This window comes from Camellia sinensis, chromosome 8 (genome assembly GCF_055761805.1).
Source record: "Camellia sinensis isolate YWXY chromosome 8, ASM5576180v1, whole genome shotgun sequence".
In the NCBI taxonomy this organism is placed as follows: Eukaryota; Viridiplantae; Streptophyta; class Magnoliopsida; order Ericales; family Theaceae; genus Camellia; species Camellia sinensis.
In genome coordinates this window covers 134,207,125-134,223,505 of record NC_138968.1, presented here as the reverse complement: position 1 = coordinate 134,223,505, position 16,381 = coordinate 134,207,125, and the positions used below count along the sequence as shown (strand labels likewise).

The following is a 16,381-nucleotide window of genomic DNA, read 5'->3' as shown; positions in this document are numbered from 1 at the left end:
TTTTTGATCATAAATGGTTTATTGAACCCTTTTCAATGTGCGCAAATGTTATAAAGCCATACAGTAATATAGGTTGCATTTTGGAGTAATCCATTATTCTTGTTAATACGATCGTGTGGGTAGGTAATAACTTTTTTGAAAAAGTGATTACTACATGTCTCTCATAATTAGAAGCTAAGAATTATTTACTTTACTTTTGATTTACATATCTACAATATATATATTGATTTTTTTTTATAATAATATTGATGGTTTATTGTATAAAATTTCCCCCAACATCTTGTAACAAAGCAGATGACAGCAATGGAATGAGTAGCAGAGAGAGCACTAGCCAACAGCTTGGTACTGGTGGAATTGACAACAAGTACACCATCTAAATTTTTCCATCCACAAAGGACTTTCAATACCATGACACCTTTCCCTTGCTTTTCATTAATAAGGTTTTTTTTTTAAAATTATTTTTTTCTTAAAGCAGTAAGTAGAAGCTGCACCAAATAATTTTACACGTACTTTCAATATAAAAAAGAGAGAGCTATAAACAGCTCCATAAATTGCACTAAACAGACCCATATTCATAAATTAATGTTGTGTTTGGTTGGGGATTTGAGAAGAGATTTAGAAAAGAAAAGAAAAAAAGTGTGTGAAACTATGTGAAATATAGGTATATTTTATTCATATTTCACTTGCCTTTTTCCTTTTCCTTTCCAAATCCCCCAACCAAATACAGTGTAAAAGTCTATGATTTCTCAACACAATGTTCTACCAATCTCGCCAAGTTCAGATGGTCAGTGCTGCCTATTATCTTGACTTGTTCAACCAAGAAAAAGACTTCTTGACATGTAAGCCATCAAGATGCTTCACTGCAACTTTGATTTTGTCGTTGCTTAGAAGAGATTCCCTTCAAAGACCAATATCCATATTATCCTTGACAAAGTTTCCTTTTGAAATTATATCAGTCAGTGACTTTAAGCTCAATTCTATAAGAGAATCTCATGGGCATTCCCAGCACTTCTTGATCTAAATAATCCTCCTCAGTTTCATCAGTTCCTCTTTTCTACCATGAAAAGGAAAGCACATGGAAATTATAATAAAGAGACCAAAAAAACGCTCCAAGTCTAGATACCAGTTTGATTACAAATTGATTATTGACTTGATGTGCACTTTATATTGACCTTCATTTAGATGATCTTTGTTAGTATGTATAGAGCATTTTCCACTTGAATTTTTATCAGAAACATCACTTGAACAAAACAGAGCAGCTCTGTTGTAGCAACTACTTAAACAGGCTTGCTTGCAAGTACTTCATGTCTATGTATTACTAGCATTTGACATGTCAGCCTCAACAATGAGGTAGGTAACATTCTTTAGCTCTACGAGCTTGTGATGTTTTGAAGCTTTGCAGAACAAAGGAATAATTTCAGAACATTCAAGATTATGAAGCTTATCATTTATTTATCTGTTTAAAATAGCTTACTTGTATTGCTATTAGCCACTTTTGAGTAACTGCGGTCCAAACTTGCCACATTATTGTACCATATCTACTGCAAACTAGTGGTGGCTTAAGAGGTAAGCGCTCTATTTAGGAGGGCCCTACTTACTATATATTCACTACACAATATATATAAATACACATAAAAGAACTTATACTCAAGATAATTCTCAAAAAAAAAAAAAAAGTAGCAAAAAATCTCACAGTAAATAAATAAAAATGATTAAATCTTAAATTATCAAACAAGAATAACACTTCATGAGTTATCTGAGACTATTTGTCAAATCATAAAGAGAGAAAACAACCTCTCTTACCGGAGGACATTTACATTACACCTCTTCCATTATCTGGTCAAGTCAATTAATAAATAAATAAAAGGCCTTTTTAACAAAATTATTTTGATTGTAAAGGTTAGGGAAATTGTTAAGAATTTTAAATAAAAATTATAAAAAAATATTACAAAGGGCCCCAATTATATTTTTCGCTTTCATTCAAATAGGTTTGTTCCATGTAGTGCACAGTTTAGCCATTGAACGCACAACAGTTTGGGCATTGATCTAATTCGTAGATTCGATGTAAAAAAATGATACAAGAAAAAATATTGCAAATCAGATTTCAGTTTATCCATTTCCTGTTACAGATCAGTAGGTTTCGGGAAAACAGAGGGGGAAAAACATGGCAGTAGAATTTTTTGTTCATCGTGTCACACTCTATTTGTTTTCCTAGTCAAGCTTGAAGTGAGAAAAAAAATTGCACATTCTGCGGACTAACTGATGTACAAAATGTTTTATTTCCCAGCAATTCAAGAATATTACCCTTTAACCAAATTAATTAGTTATAAAATGTCTCTAAATTTGTCCAAAATATTAGCCGTCTTTGTTCCTTCTTCAAACTTAATTTACTATTCATTGAGACATCTTTTGGAGAATAAAGTTTGAATCTTAACCCACTAATTTGATGTTCTCTTGTTTTAGTTGAACCACGAGAAACTCTCATACTCTCATAAAATATCTATGTACTTTGCCTCCACTACAGAACTTGAAAATGTTTGAATTAAAACTACGGGAAATCTAATCTTGCTCACTATATTCATGTGGTTTTGTATGTACCATGGAAATGATGATGGAAGAACTTGAAGAAATAAAAGGGGCAAATATTATTGAGAGAGTTGAAATTTTGTCAACACTACCTAAAACACCATTAATCCTGGTATCATGGATTGTGATTTGCACAAATAAAAATCTTTGATTATAGTTCACTACATAAGAAATGGAATACAAAAACTTTAAACAACCAGTTGTAATTTTCTTGTTGGAGTTTACTTTATTTACCTTGGTCCTGATAAAGTTGATGCAAATAATGGAGTAGCAGCACCAATGGCATCCCCTTGGTGATCAACAACTGTAATTGGTCTTGGTGCCACAGGAGTTGTGAAGTTATAATCCAAATTGCTTTAAACATCTACAAAACCCTCCAAAACCTTAACCACCACCGACATGGAAGGCCTCCTGGAAAAATCACTTTGTGGACACCACACAGCAACCCTCATCATCTCCACAACTTCTATCCTATGTGTTTACATGTCATCATTGTATTTATGAACGATATCCAGAAGTTGTTCCTCTTCTGCTTTCCTCTTAAACAAATCTAGCAAATGCATATCTTCCTCAAGCTGAGACCTATCCAAATTTTTGCGCCCACACAACATTTCCAAGACCACGACACCAAAGCTATAAACATCTACTTTCTCGGTGATAATTGAGCTCAACCATTCGGGAGCCAAATAGCCTGGTGTTCCCCTCATCATTGTTACAACTTGGCTTTGGTCCTTATCAATTAGTTTTGACAAACCAAAATCAGAAATTTTCGCATTAAAGTCTTCATCTAAGAGTATGTTTTGGGGTTTGTTATCCAAGTGAAATATCTTTTGCCTACATTCCTCTTGAAGATAGGTTAGTCCCTTGGCTATATCCATAATGATCTTCTTTCTGGATTGCCACGCAAGAGTTTGCTCCTGGTGCCTTTGGAAGATCCATGTATCCAAGGACCCATTGGACATGTACTCGTAAACTAGAAGCCTATATGATTTTTCAGCACAAAATCCAATTAATCTCACCAAATTGACCTGGTGAATGCTGCCTATTGTTTCAACTTCAGCTAAAATTGACTTCTTAACCTGACCAAAACCATTGAGATGCTTCACCGCTACTTTGGTGCCATCGCTTAATGTCCCTTGAAACACTGACCCAAATCCTCCTTCCCCGAGCTTATCGTTGAAATTGCTTGTCATGGCTCTCAATTCTTCGTAAGAAAATCTAGGCATCCCTGGTACTTAATCAACAAAGAACTCATCAAAATCCTCAGACTCTTGTTTCTTTTTGAAAAAGAAAATGCAAGAGGCAACCACAAAAAATAGAACAAAAAAAGCTCCAAGACTGGAACCCATTATGATCTTGACTTGCCCTGATTTCTTTTGAGGAGAATTTACTGCTGAAGGAATAAGATTCTGTGTAGTCGGAGATTTCTGCACTTTAAGAAATACAGCAACGGTCACATGCATTGTTTCCTCATTACTTATAAGAGAAAAGACTTTAGACAATAATAAGCAACCTTGCCTTGAATCATAGCCCAAATTATGTGCAAAAAGAGCTACTTTGCGTGAACAGTTCTTCAAGCAACTTGTCTTGCAATCCTCTAATGCTAATTTTTCTTCCAATTTAAAGTTTTTGGATACGGATTGGTTGATGTTGAAGTTGAAGTAAAAGTAACTAGTATTCTTAAGCTCCAAAAGGGTGTGATATTGAGAATGGTCACAAGAAATGGGCGTAACAAGTGAACATCCAAGGCTGGTTGCCTAGAATTTATTTGCCAGAAAGTGCTGTTGTAGATGGCTTCCTCAAGACAACTGCACTGTCCATTTGAAGAACAGAGGCCGTAATTGCCACACACCATGGGATAACCGCAGTCACCAATATCCGATGTCATCAGATCAGCCGTCACATTCCAATTCCAATTCCATTCATCCCACTGATAGGCCTTCAAATGCCCATCAGGATCCAACCTTATGAACCAAGGTAACCATGATGATGCAAAAGGAATTTTCCGCCCCAAAAAGCTTTCTTTCTCGAATTTAAAATATTTCACTCCTACATAGGATTTAAAATAGGGCAAGGGTGGATTGGATACATAAGCCACCACCATCTCGTAGTAGTCTTGAACTTTGAAAGAAAACAAACCCGGAGTCAAGTTTGATGCGGATTTGCCGGAGGTGAGCTTCTGGCCCCGAAACAAAGTCTGGCCAACAAGCAAGGAGTCAGTTGGGTGATCAAACGACTGCCAAACCGTTGCATTGTTTTCATCAAAGAGGACCAGGTTTCCCAATTCAGTGTAATTCATGCCGAAGACGGACTTTCCTGATGTGTTGGTAGACCAAACTAGTTCCGCTGCAATTATATCAGACGAGTTGTCGCCAAAATAATTTATACCCAAGAGTACAACACCAAAGAGGCATGCCTGAGTTTGTTGAGTAGGGCAATAGAAACCACAGATCAAATGTGAGCCTTTGGATGACCCATCGAGGACGGGTGTGAGATTGGAACTGGGATAAGACATAAGAAAAATTGAGGGCTTGTTGATCCAAGAAGTATTTAACTTTGCCATTGGAGGTGCAAATTGGGCATTGTTAAAGAAGGATACTGAGGCTATGAAAAAGATAATAACAGCATAACAAATAGTGTAAGATAGACCCATTGGTGGTGGTTTATCATTATTACAGCTCTGTTTCTTCTTCTTGGTCACTAGTTTTTGTTTTTCTTTGGGGAAAGCAATGGAGAAGAAGGTGTTGAAGAAGAAAGGTGAGTTGCAAACTCCAGATTTCGTTTCTCCCAAATGCAGAACAGCGAGGAAAGTGCTGCATTTCAAATCACTCTTAAATCACTATTACAAGAATTATTGCAAGACATTGAAATGTTGTTTACGTTCCCTATTCCTTTTGTTACGTCAAAATGGAGGAAATATCATTTTGCCAACTAAATTTCCACATGCTTTTTAATTTGATTTTCAAATTTTGATTAATATTAATTTTACATTTAAACTTTTAAAATTTTAATTAATTTGGTTCTTGCCGTCACATTTTATCTATAATTGGATGAAATATACTGACGTAGTACCAAAATTTATTTAGAATTTCATTTTATCCCAAAACTATACCTTAAAAATCAATTTGCCCCCCAAATATAACAAATTAAATTTAAATATTTAATAAAATGAAAGGATAAATTTTTTATTAGTCCTATTTTGAAGAGTTATACAAGATATGGTCCTATGAAAAAACTTATAACCTAATAGGTCCTATGATTTTCTTGTGGATATATCTACCCCAAATCTTAATTAATTAATAACTTGATTAATGATAATACCATATATGGAAATCTAATGTTACTATAAATTATGATCATATCTATATGGTTAGAAATTTGAAATTCAAAATAAACTAATTAATGGCAATAAAACTCAACTCATTTTCTTTATTTTTTTACATACCTTTTAATAATATGTTCAAAAATTATTAAAAAATTCAATTCCCGGATAAATTCTTACTAAAAAAAAAAATCTAATTTGAAACAAAATTCGTGTACAACACGGATAGAAAATTAGTACGGACAAGTAGACCATAGGCATTATCATTGAAACTGCATGGCTGGAAAAAGTTTGCTACCATAACTTGTGAATCGGTCGGTTAATATAAAAAGAAGAATTAATAAATAGTTAAAAATATTAATTTGTGGTGTGCATGTGTTCATCATGCACGGTCGACTTATGACTTTGATTTTTCGTGGGGTTTGGTTAAAAAAGTTATCATTTTAAAAAAAAAAGTACAATTTTTGATTGGATGGTAACTCATCATATTAACTTAAAATTCAATTTTTAATTTAGTAAAGTGTCAACAATGAGTGAAATCTTACATCATACATTGTTTGAAAGGTGTAAAATCCAGAAGTGATTTGATCATTAAATTAATTAGATTGTGGACTAAGGTCTATAAGAAAATTTTTTTAAAAATTATTGTTGAAGGTCCTAACTTTTTAAAGACTTATTTAGATAGAGTGTAATTTTGATATTCAGTTTAAGGCATCTAATAATCTTGAGCCGCTAGTGATAATATCATAAAATTTCTCAAATTAGTATTTACAAAAATAGGATAATTTTAACAAGTGTGGAATAATTTTTATCATGCGGTGGGTCAAACTCAAAAGAAAATAGTGGTAAAAAAAAGTTAATTTTTTTTTTTTTAACAAAAAAAGATGCTCTGATGTGTCATGGCAATGGAGGTTAATACGGTGAATATTAATTCCCCATCCCTATTTTTCTATAATAAATTTTTCCCATTCCCCATGAAAACTACCCCCATCTCCTAATGAGTTTGGATTTTCCTCAACCCAACTTGACTCTATATATATATATTATTTTTTTAGGTTAACAACCATTTCTTTTTTAAATTCACAATCAAAGCTAAATACACATTCAGTCTTATTTTATTTTATTTGGTTCAACAACAAAATTAAATAACAATTAATTAATTAATTGAAAATTTTGTTTTAAAATAATCAAACTCAGGACCCAACAAATCAATTACCAAAAACACACACACACAAAAAAAAAAAAAAAACAGAATCTCACAAAGAACAGCAACATTGAGCAATTCTAACAAGACCAAAGAAAAACACTAAACAAACAAAAATTAAAATTAAAAAGGGTTTTGTTCAATTGCATTTTATGTATAACTCTGCGAAAGTCCCAAGAAAATAGATTGACAATAAATCAATTTCATCTTCCACATGAGAATTCACAACTGATTTAAATCTGTAGCTTTAAACAACATTGTGTTAAAATTTCCATGAATCAAAGCAACCACTCTGTGAAGCTAATCGTATTTTCTACCGATTGATGCGTAAGACTCTTCGACAGGTTTCGCCAATTGCAAAAGAGTGCCACCAGTGTCCAACAACAATGCATCATATGCTCTCTTAACCAACCTCCCTGGGAAAGGGGGGAAAACCTAAATAGTATTGTTTGGAAGCTGAGAAAGTGGCAAAAAAGGAAAAGAAAAAGAAAATTATGCAAATTACGATGGGAAAATACCTAGGTGAAAAGTAGGAGAAAAGGAAGAGGATCGAATAAATGTATTTGTAAACACACACAAAACAAGAGAGAACGAGAGAACGAGAGAACGAGATAGAGAAGCTCACCATGCCGGAGAACTACCGTGGTAACGGAGTCGGAGATCACCGCCGCTAGATTGTTGCCTTCGCAAATCCGATGGAGATCGTTGCCTTCGCTGAATCGCTGCTATGTGAGAATGAGAATGAGAAGACCGTAACCCTAAACACGACATATGGGGAAATGGGCGGGTATCCATTCCCGACCCATATCCTATGGGTATTTAAAAAAAACCCCACTTAATTAATCCGACGAGTAAAAATAAAGAAAAAAATTCATATATTTGAATTGGATCTCTATGGATATTCATAGGATAGGATCTCCATTGCCATCCCCCATGACATCTACGAGTTTAACCATCGAGATAATCAATTGCCGGCCTAATTTAATCCAATCCAAAAGAATAGATTCACTGTAACGCCCTCAAAATAAACCCATAAATCATACACTCATGATACAAGAAAGAGATATAATATTACATACATCAGAGTATTCTTACCAAAAGTATTACATGTTGACAACAAAAGTAAATGCCCTATGGGCTAACAAATTTCCAAGTCAACACTTGGTTACAATAAAAGAAGAGTTATAACTCTTTTACATAATGGGCCCTTGGCCTGATTTACATGAAACACAAAAAGACAATAACAAAAATGATCCTTCAGCCTCTAAACCTTCCCAGCTACGTCCTTGGAGGTGGCATATCACATGTACCTAAAAATGATGTCCCATATAGGGTGAGCCAAAGCCCAGTACAGATATGCTAAACCAAACATGGGAAATAACTAAAATAATAGCATTCGATAAATGTTCTACACATGAGCATGGATATACACCATTTAGTTTAGAATCCAACAACATTAGCATTCGTCTTTCAATCCAGTTGCATTTATATTTCCAATTCATTTCATTAACATAGTTCGTCTATTCCAGTAATTAAAATGAGACTTCAACTCATAAGAAAACAACACTTCAATTCATCAGCAATTTAAAATGAGACTACAATTCATATCAACAACACTTTAATCATCAACATCATTCAGATGTATATAAGGTTTCGGGACTTTCACCCTAGACACTCCGGCCAACTTAATTATCACTAGAGTTCATCCCCTATCTCCTCCCAAACACTGGAATGCATCCCCTATCTCCTCCCACACAATGGAGTACATCCCCTATCCCCTCCCACACAACATATATATGCAATGTATTTAAACACTTCATCATATACAATGATCATTTAATGCACATATTCAATGTGTTATTCCAACAGTCATATTCAATGGCATATTCTAATCGATTAGCTTGAATTTTCTGTAATCAACATGTAGTGTCTACAACAATCAAGACTATCCTCCACCGATAGCCCAAAGCAGTTATTTCTAAACAGATAATAAATTTATCAAACAGATAAATTATCAATATTTTCATAGGTGAGTGATTAATCAACCCAACTACACCATTCAACCACAATTCCATCCAATTTGATGATTTTCAACTCAATTTCATATTTTCATAATTTCCCAAATTAATTATACAAATTAATTATTCAACTTAATTAGGGCATTTCCCTCTCATTTTCTCAAATATTGCTCCCAAGGCCAAATCCACCCATTTTATACACAATGAAGACATTAACAAGGTCTCGAAGACACATGGAGTCTCATAAATATAAAACCCCTCTTTATAAATTTCAAAACCAAACCCTATCTTTCCAAAATTTCCATAATTCACCATTTGATCAAAATGACTAAAATTTATGTTATAACTCATAACTAGGAGTAGTTTATCCCTACCTTAATTTTCGGAGCTCAAAGGAGAAGATGAAAAAAACTCAAGGTGCTCCAAACTCAAAGATTTTTGGATCAAAATGTAGCCCACACCAAGCTCCACACTTTTTACAAAGGGACTAGAGAAGACACACCCAAGAACCAAGGGTATTTGTAGAGAGAAGGTTATATAGAGAGAGTGCCGAATCTAGGGTTTAAAGGAAGAAGAAAGTGAAAAAGTGTGTAAAAACCCGTTGCTACAATCTGATATACTCGAGGCTCGCTCGAGCGAAGAAGTGGTCGCTCGAGCGAGTAGACAAAAAGAGACCTCACTCGAGCAAACAATGCAAAGCTTCAGGTCTACAACCTAGAAACACACTCGAGCACAAGAGTGCTCGCTCGAGCGAAGAAGCACAACCTTCAGGTCCAACAGAAACGCAGACACACGCTCGAGCGCAAGACTTCTCGCTCGAACGAAGAGACACAAGACACAAGGCTCGCTCGAGCGAAGGAAAGCTCGCTCGAGCCAAAGCTGCATCTGAAAAGAAACCTGAAGACCACCCATCCTCGCTCGAGCGCAAGAACCCTCAGTCGAGCGAAGAAGCAAAAACCCAAGCCTCGCTTGAGCACAAAAAGCCTTGCTCAAGCGAAGGAGACAAAACTTGGGCAGCAACCATTGGCTTAAACTCACAACCAACCTGTAACAAACCTGCCCAACACATCCTAAAACTCAAATACAAGGAATTTAAGGATGGAAACAGAATATAAACAACAACAACCAACCTCGGAACCCGAGTCCGGAACACAACACATGAAGGGAAGAACCAAGATCGCTATATTCACCACTAAAATAACAATGGACCTCACCCTACAACCATAGCAGAGGACAGGGAACGAATGGAGTTAACACAGCCCAGCAATGATTTAGAGCTCTAAATAAACCACTAATGAGGTGAAAATTGAAAAAAAAAACAAAAAAACAAGGCACAACATACACTGTGGTAGTGGATGGAACCCACTGCCACACCATTAGTGATGGCTCTAATTAGAGCTCCCAAGCATTTTTGTAACACGGCCTGCCTACAAGCAAATTGTGCCCCCTTGGGAATCGAACCCATGCCATCTACGTGGTAGGCAAGTGCCTAATCCACGTTACCACCACCCTCGGTGGTGAAAAAAGTATAAATGTTATGTCTGTGCAAAGTGCAGTGGACCATAGAAATTCTAGAGTTGGAAAAAAAAATTAATGCCATGACTTTTATTACTGTGTTCAAACACTCTTTTTAGTGGCTGAATAATACACAAAATACAATCAGTATAAAAATTTAAACTTCGTATTTAAAGCAATGTCATGGTTTTATCTTTCGCTCCATTTATTTGAGAGAAAAACATTTTTAAATGAACATTTTTTCTACAGAAAATTTTTTTCAAAAAATATTTTTCTACAGAAAATTTTTTTCAAAAAATATTTTTTGAAGAAAATATTTTTCTATATTTGGTGGTGGTGGTGGTGGTCTTGGTGAAAAATTAAGGTGGATGTGGAGGTGGAGGCATGGTGGTGGGGCTGTTGCAGCGATGAAGTGGCCGTGGTGATGGTAGTGTGGTGTGGTGGTGGAGGTGGAGTGTGGTGACAATGGTTAGACTTTAGCTCGGAAAACGATTTCTACCTTTTAAAAGTAAAAACTATTTTTTGGCCATATAAGTTTGTTTTTTGTTGTTCATGGAAAATGTTTTCCGTTGACTTTCGTTTTTCATTGTATCAAATACAAAAAAATACAAAAAAAAATATTTTCTACTCAAATAAACGAAGCATAAAATAATAAATCTTTACTATTTTATACCAAAAAGTGTGTATTGTTCACATACTTATAGAGTGTGAACAAGTTCAGAGTCTTTATAATCTGGTGGGTCAACCTGAATGTAACATGTCATTTTGTTTTAAGAGTAGTCCAGACTCATTAAAAATAACTAAATCAACCATTTAAGATTGATTAAAATTTTGATTTGCGGTCCTATTTTTCAAAATGCGTGGTCTATTTGATTTTAAATTTTTTACATCCATATAAATCAAATTGTCTAAAATATTATATTATATTTAAATATTTTTAAATTTTAATTCTTTATACATTAGAAAATAAGTGATTAATAATATATGTTTTGTAAAGGAAGACATTTAGAACAATTTTACTCTTTTTTTTATATTTATTTTCAATGTAAAATTTTACAAATTTTTATAAAACCCATTAAAATCTCGTGAATTATTTCTCTATACGAAACTGACAAAACCGAATAGTAGTATATGGTATATTTGAGTTTATCATCCAACAAAACCAAATGGTTGAATGATTTGGTTTACTATTAAATTTTTTCTCTACCCGACCAGACCAAACCGAACTGAACCACTTATGCCTTAATTCAAAGTTTAGATTTCAGATAGAATTAATTCAAATGCCTTAATTCAAAGTTTAGATTTCAGATAGAATTAATTCAAATATATTAAGGAGTTCTTGAAAATCCAAAGATGTTATATTTTGTGAGTCGAAAATTTTCTTTCTTTGTCAAGATTCATGTAATTTTTTTTAATATATCTAGAACCTCTAGCTTCACTTATTTTTTTCTTGGTATACCATATCTATATCTATATCTATAACTATATATATACTAGTGGTAATTTGTGCTATTCACGGAACTTTATAAATTAAAAAAAATCATTATAATTATCTTGAAGTAATTTAATATTTTATCTTGCGGTATACATGAAATTTATAAGTTAATTTTTATGTTTATAACTTTTTAAATTATTAGCTTAGAAAAATTAATATATATATATATATATATGTATATGTTTAGTGCAATTTTGATAATTTGTATTAAAAAAAAAAGTTAAACCTGATTAAATGAGATTAACTGAGTTATGACATACATTTTCTTGTTATGAAAATATACAAATTTAAAAGTTATAATTAAAACAAATATATAATTTTATTATATATGAAGTGAAGTGATATTTAACAATAATTAGTATGATATTTCTATTATTAATCCAATAATTTAAGTTACATTTCTTTTAATTTCAATTTTATAACTAAAAATACAATATGAATATAATACACACATGGATTTGTAGTCTTTATGAATAAGAAGGTTTCAAAATATTTTCAAACTTTCATCATTTTCTTTTAATTTTTTTTATCTAATTTGATTTTAAATTTGAATAAAATTTTTGATTTGATATGAATTACTTTAACTTTTTCATTAAATTTTTATCAATTTTTAAAAGAATTTTCATTGTTATCCCATTTTTTTTTTCTTTTCAGCAATTTCGTTGGAAAAAATAATAATTTTCAACGTTTCATCTTTTTAAATTTTTATCAAATTATAATTTGATAAAAAAATATATTAAGGGTTGAAGATTCTCTTAATTGGAATTATAGTGAAATAACAACTTGAAATAGTTAAAATTCGATGGTTGGTTGAAATATATAATTTAATTAATTCTCTTCACATATTTGTATAAAAATTGACACTTATGACTACATCATTATAAGTTGGATTATGGAAAAAAATTTGGAGTATCAAACATTTTTCATTTGTAAATATCCTACATATTAAAAAATGAAAAAAAAGAAACGAAAAAAAAATGTGTAGATTTTTTATATGTGTTTATCAGTTTTGTTTTATGGACATAAAAATTGATGTTTCAATTTAAAAAATTAAAAAGTTAAAAAAAACAAATTGGATTTTTTAGAGATAAAAGAAAGCATCTAACTTTTCTATATACTATTAAGATGGACTATTTTAATCACATTAAAAAATATAAATTAAATTTAGAAATTATCCCTATATATTAAATTTAGAAATTATCCCTATATATTATGCTATTATATACACCTATAGTTGTAACAAATTAACTATAATATATATCAAAAGTTATATTAAGTTTTCATTTTCAATTAATTGAATCATAATTAACAAACTATCAAATAGTAGTAATTATCTAATAAAATAGAAAGAGGATAAAAATAAAGAATACAATGATATTTAAAAGTTTTAAATTTACCTAGTTATACAAAAATCTAATGTATAGTAAAATCTTGAATTCTCAATAAATTTTTACATTTTTTATAAAATAAAATGACAACAAAAAATAAAAATTTTGATACCTATTTTTTTTTTTACTTCAATTTTATGGTCTCCACTAAAGAAAACAAAATCCGATCAAAATCCTTGACATGGAACGCACTTAAATACTTTGACTGCAACCATAATCACCAATAATTCTTCTCTACCATGCAAACCTGTAAACAAACAAATAAACCTCACTAAAACTGAAACTAAAACCAAACCAACAATAGAGAAAAAAAATCACACAGAAAAAAAATAAAATTAAAAAATAAATAAATTTGTAGAGTGGGAGAAAGTTATCTCCAACAACTTAAACCTTACCTAACCCAATCAGTTAACTCCTCTGTCAGTACCAGCGAAGTTTAGGAGTTGAGATGACTAATCATATTATTCTTTAAATAAGACTTGAAAATTGATTCATTTGTCTCATTAAGTGATTTAAAATTTTGATATATATAAATCAGAAAAATAGATAATTATATTACTAAATTATGATTCAAAATTAGATATTGTATTTTTTTTTAGATCCATATCTAAATTCTTTTTTTTTTTTTTTTTTTGTGGTTTCTATTTGGGTTTTTTTTTTTCAATTTATTTAAGATGGAGTTGTGGATTTCTATTTTTCTTATAATTTATTTTATCTGTTGTTTCTATTTGTTTTTAATTATTATTATTTAGATAAGTTATGATGTGAGTTAGATATGTGATAGACATGTGATTTTTATTGATTTAAAGTATAATGGTGGGAGATATTTTCAAATTAGATTTGTTTAGATAAACTTTAAATATTTTTAAAATTTAAAATTGGATATTGAGATGCAAAAGAAAGATTTTGACTGAATAAATAAAAATCAAATTTAATATTTTTATCTGTTTGTATATCTGATTTTTAATTTTTTTTTTTTGGGTTATGTTATATATAATATATAAGATATAGATAGATATCTACACCTTTCATGAAAAATATTATCTGATTTTTTGGAAAAGAGAGAAGGAATGTGAGTTTTAATATTTTTTTTTTTTTTGGAAATCGATGAGAGAGATTAGGATGGAGAGACTATATTATTAAATAAATAAATCAGTCAATAGTTTTTTAATCTATTTTATAAATTTAAAATAAATAATTTTAGAAAATTGATTAATTTGTCCTATTAAGTGATTTAAAATTTTGATAGATATACATTAAAAAAATAGATAATTATATTACTAAATCATAATTCAAATATAGATGTTGTTATACCTTTTTGAGATCCATAAGGAAAGTTTTAATATATATATATATATTTTTGGAAATCGGTGAGAGAGATTAGGATGGAGGGATTATGCAATATTTTTATTATTACATAAATAAATCAGTCAATAGTTTTTTTTAATCTATTTTATAAATTAAAAAATCAATAATTTTAGAAAATTGATTAATTTGTCCTATTAAGTGATTTAAAATTTTGATAGATATATATCAAAAAAATAGATAATTATATTACTAAATCATAATTCAAAGTTAGATGTTATTATATCTTTTTGAGATCCATAGCTAAATTCTTATCTTCTTTATTTTGTGTGTAACCATAATGTATGGGAAAATTTGAAAAGGATGCTACAGTAATTATGAGAGAAGTCAAAAAGGTTTGTCAGTTAGGAGAAGTCAATAAAAGTTGAGATTTTTTTTTTTAAATCAAAAAATTAGAAAATTAAGATTAAGATATTGAAACTCCCACAAAGCTTGTAGCTTAGAAACCTCTTTTTCCTTATATAATATATAGATTAGAGGAAATATCATTTTGTTTTCTAAACTATCACATGTTTTTTAATTTGACCCCACACTTCAATTTATTTCAATTTAGTACCTGAACTTTCAACAAATTGATCAATTTAACCTCTGTCGTCACATTCTATGTACAATTGGACGGAATATGCTAACGTGGCACCAAAGTTCATTTGGAATTTCATTTTACCCCCCAAACTATACCTTAAAAATCAATGAATTCATATGTATTTCAAAAATTCACGATGAGCATGCATTTCGAAAATTCACTGCTTCTGGGGGGTATTCACAATCTCCCTTTTCTTCCTTGTATTTACAAGTCTAAAACTCTCTCTCTCTCTCTCTCTCTCTCTCTCTCTCTCTCTCTCTCTACATGGTTTGGGCTCAAGAAGATGATGAAGTGTATGTGTATAAGGTTCTAGAAGTCACCCAAGCTTATATATGTTTGATTAGTGGATTTAGTTAATCCTTGGTTAGGCTAATCAGTTATAATTATTTTATTCTAATTATTTGGGTCCGAATCGAATTCCAATTATACCTACCACAAAATTCTAAAAATTCTCAATTACATGTTGACAAAACAGAAATTCAAATAGATCTTTCTACGATAGATAGATATAAATGTAAATAACTTATTTAACACACAATAACACATGATTTCATCTTAATTTCTTATTAAGCATTCTTAATCATGGTTAATTGACTAATCATAGATAAGGGTTGTTACAACTAATCACCAAAAGTACAAGAAAGATGGAGAAACAGTGTCAAAAATCAAATTTCATTAAGTAAACAAGAGTTTACAATTATACCTTCGCACTTTCATAGCTTTGAAGGGCTTTACAGCGACAGACTAACTTGAAACTACTCCTAAGAATTTGATGTGCAGTACAGGAAAGTAAAGGACTGGAAATGTAAAATACTAGAAAATGTAAAGTAAATAAATTGGTTTTTGGATTTGGATCTGGGTCCCCATGTAGCCATCAATGGCTATTTATAAGAAAAAAACTTCCA

General features: G+C 31.2%; 1 protein-coding gene and 1 pseudogene across 2 annotated transcripts; both read right to left on the bottom strand.

The window, feature by feature from the left end:
• Nucleotides 1-2,714: 2,714 nt before the first annotated feature.
• LOC145796678 (G-type lectin S-receptor-like serine/threonine-protein kinase SD2-5 pseudogene) lies at nt 2,715-4,566 on the bottom strand (annotated as a pseudogene). Its single transcript, XR_014337169.1, has one exon. The product of XR_014337169.1 is annotated as a G-type lectin S-receptor-like serine/threonine-protein kinase SD2-5 pseudogene (transcript).
• LOC145798070 (G-type lectin S-receptor-like serine/threonine-protein kinase At5g35370) lies at nt 3,822-7,907 on the bottom strand. Its single transcript, XM_082885533.1, has 3 exons — nt 7,738-7,907; nt 4,439-5,399; nt 3,822-4,343 (listed from the first exon to the last, which is right to left on the bottom strand). The coding sequence occupies exons 1-3, from the start codon at nt 7,905-7,907 to the stop codon at nt 3,822-3,824; spliced, it is 1,653 nt and encodes a 550-aa protein (XP_082741659.1).
• Nucleotides 7,908-16,381: the final 8,474 nt, after the last annotated feature.